This window comes from Sinocyclocheilus rhinocerous, unplaced genomic scaffold (genome assembly GCF_001515625.1).
Source record: "Sinocyclocheilus rhinocerous isolate Xijiao unplaced genomic scaffold, SAMN03320098_v1.1 scaffold1458, whole genome shotgun sequence".
NCBI classification, from domain to species: Eukaryota; Metazoa; Chordata; class Actinopteri; order Cypriniformes; family Cyprinidae; genus Sinocyclocheilus; species Sinocyclocheilus rhinocerous.
The window spans coordinates 551,716-557,088 of NW_015633180.1; the positions used below are offsets into that span (position 1 = coordinate 551,716).

The 5,373-nt window shown below is 36.4% G+C and overlaps 1 protein-coding gene across 1 annotated transcript in view; it reads right to left on the minus strand.

Annotated features, from left to right (window-relative positions):
* The window catches only part of LOC107743373 (lysine-specific demethylase 4A-like), a 22,172-nt gene that overhangs the window by 8,258 nt on the left and 8,541 nt on the right, over positions 1 to 5,373 (minus strand). The window contains exons 11-17 of the mRNA XM_016556566.1: positions 4,914 to 5,335; positions 3,606 to 3,714; positions 3,354 to 3,526; positions 2,893 to 3,082; positions 913 to 989; positions 654 to 709; positions 367 to 475 (exon numbers count right to left, since the gene is read on the minus strand). Of these exons, the coding sequence (XP_016412052.1) occupies positions 367 to 475; positions 654 to 709; positions 913 to 989; positions 2,893 to 3,082; positions 3,354 to 3,526; positions 3,606 to 3,714; positions 4,914 to 5,335 (1,136 nt within the window). The remainder of the gene's footprint in view (positions 1 to 366; positions 476 to 653; positions 710 to 912; positions 990 to 2,892; positions 3,083 to 3,353; positions 3,527 to 3,605; positions 3,715 to 4,913; positions 5,336 to 5,373) is intronic.

Here is a 5,373-nt window from a genome sequence, read left to right on the forward strand (position 1 = left end):
CAAGAGGTAAAAACAAACACTCCTAAAATGTCTTTTTATGCATTATGTATGTTGATTCATTTTAGTGAAATAATTAAGTGAAAGTCTCTATTTGTTCTTTTATGTCTGTACTTTATGAGGGGAAATATTTGGGTACATATACACCATGTTTATATAAAATTATATTAATGAGGGTGTTTGTACTTTTATTAAATGCATTTAGTGTGAGTTTGTGAGTTCACAATTAATGTGGGCACCCTAATTAAGAGCCCCACTGCTTTTGTACTGGCCAAGATCAAATACATTTACATAAATGTACCCTGGATATGTCATTCAGCACTGCATTTAGATAAGTATTTCACTTTTCTAAACAAAACATTAACATACCAGCTTAAATCTCTGAAGTGGGATATTACTGAGATCGACAGGACTGCGCTCTGCAATGTTCACGAAGCGAGCCTCCAGCACTGCTACGGCACATAATACATGAACCCACCTGCAACAAAACCACATTTTCAACCTAAGCAGGTTTCATCCATTGCCTGAGGTAAAACCACAAACATGACGTGTTGTCAGCAGCTGAGAGAGGCAGCTCACAAAACTGTCATTCATCTGAGAGGAATGCGTGTAACTGAAAATGGCTGCTGTTGACCCAGAGGCTCCTGGCTACCTACTTGTCATTGTTGGCCTTCTGCAGAGCTCCTCCTCTCAGAGAGCATAAACAGCAGTCCTGAGGGAAAGACACAAACACTTAGTCAAACTGGGATTAATAAACAGAGTGAAAGCAGGTGCAACTGGAAAAACCTTGTCATGCATGACAGCCAGATATATTAGTGCCCCCTAGCATCTAGAAAAATGCATAGCAGAGGTTTTGGGGATAAAAAAACAAAACAAAAAAAACAACTGTAAACCTACTCAAATGATCTAACTGACCTGAGTAATGGCGTTAGCTTCACAGCGGGAACATCTCCACTCGTCCAGATTAGCATCCTGAGAAACACCGTAACAACCTGTAGACAAAACATCCACAATTCATCAAATTACCCAATTACATTTTCAAAAACATATGGATATCAGACAAATTACATGAATGTGAACATTTCTTTTGCAATATAAAACCTAGGTTATTATTTATACCATTAATAAGGGAAGTGAATATTTTTTATGTTTTATGTTGCTTAAAATTTAAATATGATGTAAGACAAATGGTTATGAAGACCATGTTTTGTTTTCAAATAATAAACGAAAATTGCAAACAACCAAGGAATGTGCATAGAGAAAAAAAAAATGCATTCAGTCATGTTTTTTGCTAACGTTAGGGCTGGCGATATATCAGGTTTGAATGATATATCAATATATTTTCCATAAGCGATATGGTATGAGGCAATACCACCTATATCAATATACAGTAGTTTGATACGAGCACATCTGAATAATAGCAGAGGACACAGAGTGAGCTGCTGCGGGGAAAGTGCATAATACAGTTTGTCCTAAACATGATACATGCTTTATATTAAGGGCTTTAAAATAACTTGTAAGATATAGTTAACACGTATAGTTTAAAGTGGCTCGCCCCGTCAGACTCTCTGACAGACATGTGCTGCTGACAGAGACGCTACTTGCGCTGTTTGAGATGTGTTGTTTTCCTCAGTGCATAACTTACATTTCACAGGTATATTCTGATGGAGCGCAATAGAATATGTGTGCAATAATTCTGACTAAAATATACATTTTACTAAAATATTTGTAGTTGAACAATAAATGTGCCATGTGTAGAATTTTAAACCCAAAAGTAGGCCAAGTGTATTTTATGATAGCAGTAACTGTAAAGTGACTATTGTAATGGGGTAATCAGAATATAATGCAATTAATCTGTGCTTTTGTTTTATATCTATTCACTTTTAGTTTAGTGAATTGAACTTCTGCTTTAAATAGCATTGTTTTCGTTTTTAGATTGTAATGTTACAATGTTAAAATGTAATGTGATTTTAGCCCCTTTTTTTGTACAATATATAGCATAGCCTACATGGTTAATTTCACTATGTTTGTTTTAATTGCCATTAAACATTGTTTCATTGGACAACATTGGACAGGATGTAAAAAATAAAAAAAAGTAAATAAATATATATTTTATAATCCAAATAGAAAAATGTAGAAAATACAGCGATATATACCGTATATTGCAATTCAGCCAAAAAATACAGATATGATTTTTTTTTGGCTGTATCGCCCAGCCCTACTTTGAATAGTTCTGTTATGTAACTTTTAAAAAGGCACAGACATTCCATGTAGTCTCTCATTTAATAAGAGGTTATATGCACTACTGTTCAAACATTTGGGGTCAGTAAGACATTTTAATGTTTTTGAAAGAAGTCTCTTATTCTCACCAAGGCTGCATTTATTTGAAAATATAAATTAAAAATATAGTAAAAACAAAAACATTAAGACATATTTATAACAATTTAAAATAATTTGTTGTTTGTTTTAAAATATAATGTATTCCTGTGATGGTAAAGCTGAATTTTCAGCAGCCATTACCCCAGTCTTCACAGTGTCACATGATCTTTCATAAATCATTATAATATGCTGATTTAGCGATCGAGATACATTTCTTCTTACTATTAATGTTAATATTAATTAACTATTAAAAGTATTAATCCCAAACTCTTAAATGGTTGTCTATGGCCAGTAGACAAATTATATGGAACATGATGAGACAACCAAGAATATGTATTGAGAAAGTAAAATCTGTACAAAATGTAGAAATATTCCATGCAGTCTCTAGTTTAATAAACTGCATGTGTAATTATAAAAGAATTAGAAAATGCTGTCTAGAAAAGGCCTGCCACTGCTGTGACACATCATATCAAGTGCAGATATTTCAGTGATAACAGTGAGTGACAAACTGCTTACTTGTATGTACACGCACACTACACTCAGAGCAGCTGACGAGTTGGCTAGTGCCGTCGTCCTCCAGATTCGGGGTGGACAGGTGTCCTTCAGAGCTGCTGGTGAAGCACATCTCTGGAATCAGTGGCTTGGTCCTCTGTATGTCTCCTCCTTCAGCTGCTGAACCGCTCTGGCTCAGGCTGATTACATCACCCTATACAGAAGAAACGGCAAAGTGCACAGTGATTACAGTGATTCCACAAATCATTTTTCAACTATCAGCTCACAAATAAAGGGATGATTACTTCTTACTGTATCATGTCTTTACTACATTTTGTTTTCACAACTTATCAGACTTCAGTGTGTAATTTCTCAGCCACTAGCAGCATCAAACAGCCAATGAGACCAAGTTGCTGTGTTTGCCACTCAAACAAAAGAACTTTGAGCAATAAGAGATTTTTGTGATTATAGTAATAGCATGTTACCTCTGTGTACGTGTGAAAGACGGTACACACTGCACAGTACGGAGGATGCTGGCCCATGCGAAAGTTAAAATCCTTCTCAACTCTAAAGTTGCGTGGCTTGCTTTGCCACATGGGAGCCAGGAGTCTGGCCCAGGGATCGGTCTCCTCTGGCTCAGCTGCTGGCTCTTGAATCTCTGTGGAGTGAAGGAGCTAATTAGAAAGAGCACAAACAGTGATGCGACAATAAATGAACAATGTGAAGCAGATCCTAACCGTCATCACTGGAGCTTTCTCTGAGCAGGGGATGCAAGCGTGGCAATTTACTGAGTGGCTGCAGTTTCCTCTTCATGCTCTTATTCTCTTTCTCTCCCTCGATTTCAAGCTGAAGAAAAGCAAGAGGAGTTCATTTTCATTTGGATTCATGTCATCGAGGTGATTTAAATATATATATATATATATATATATACACATTTAATGTACACTACTGTTCAAAATGTTGGAGTTGCTATGCTTTTTTTATGTTTTTGAAATCTCTTATGCTCACCAAGGCTGCATTTTTTAAATAAAAATACAGTAAAGACAGTAATAGTTTGAAATATTATTGCAAAATAACTGACTTTTTTAAATATATATATATATTTAAAAACGTACTTTATTCCTGTGATGGCAAAGACAAATTTTCAGCAGCAATTACTTCAAATCTTCAGTGTCACAAGATTACATGTAACACTCATTTCCTAAATTTTTACATTCAAGTTACCTTTGAAGTAATTTAATTCAAAAGTAATCATTAAAATATTAAAGGGGTCATATGATGCAATTTCAATTTTTCCTTTCTCTTTGGAGTGTTACAAGCTCTTGGTGCATAAAGAAGATCTGTAAAGTTGCAAAGACTAAAGTCTCAAATCCAAAGAGATATTCTTTATAAAAGTTAAGAGTCAACCACGCCTACCTAAAACGGCTCGTTCTAACACGCCCCCACATGTCTACGTCACGATGTGGGAAGATTTGCATAACACCGCCCAAATGTTCACGCAAAGAAAGGCATAACTTTTATTCTCGCTATAGTATTGTTGCCACCGCCGCCATGCCGTGGAGACACTGTGTTTTGTTGTGAAAGCGAAAACCTAAGCTCACCGGCCTCCTCTCACTCAGCCTGCCGGCCGTTCCTCACTCTAGCCGCCGGCCTCTGCTGCGTGTGACACTGTGTTTCGTTGTGAAAGCGAAACTACTTTGTTTGGCCTTCATCATATGACCCCTTTAATAATTTAATAACATTGTTAAATGCTTTTAGTAAATTTTAAAATGAATATCCATTTTTCATGTATATATAATATATACATACTGCATATATTATATATACATATAATACAGTTTTAATACAGTTTTAATATTATCTATTATCAGCAATTACATGAAAATAATCACTGGCTCACTGATTTTTTTATAATAAATTAACTGCTGATTTTATTGCATAATATTTAGTTACTTGCTTTTTTTATATGCTTCAGTACTCAACTACAAAATCACTTAAAATGCCCCTATCAAATATCAACACGCTAAGTCAATATATGTACCAACCTTTGTGTTTGGTTGTGGCGTATTTGGCCTCACATCCGGTTTGATGTCTGACTCATTGAGGTCTTCTCTGGGTTTCTCTTTGCTGGGTTGTTGAGGTTTATAGAGCACTGATCTGGCTGCATAGCTGTGGACCTGCAGGGCATCTGAAGGGCTCAGGGTCCGATGAAAGAGAAGGCTTGCCACCCCTGGTTTGGTGGAAATCCGTGGCACGGCTGACAAGCAGTGAGGGACAGTAGGGACAGATGCTATAGAGAGATGACGCTTTGGGAAGGACTGTGTACAGGCTGAGAACGGGTTTGTGACACTTAAACCTGCGCCCCTAACATGCTCCCCAGATGCAGGGCTTCTAGAACCAGGAAGCATCTTTAAACTGGTTGAACCCATCAGAGGCAGCAGGTCATTGTCATCTTCATCTTTCAATTCTGAAATAGATTTGGTTTTCATCAAATTTCATTATATA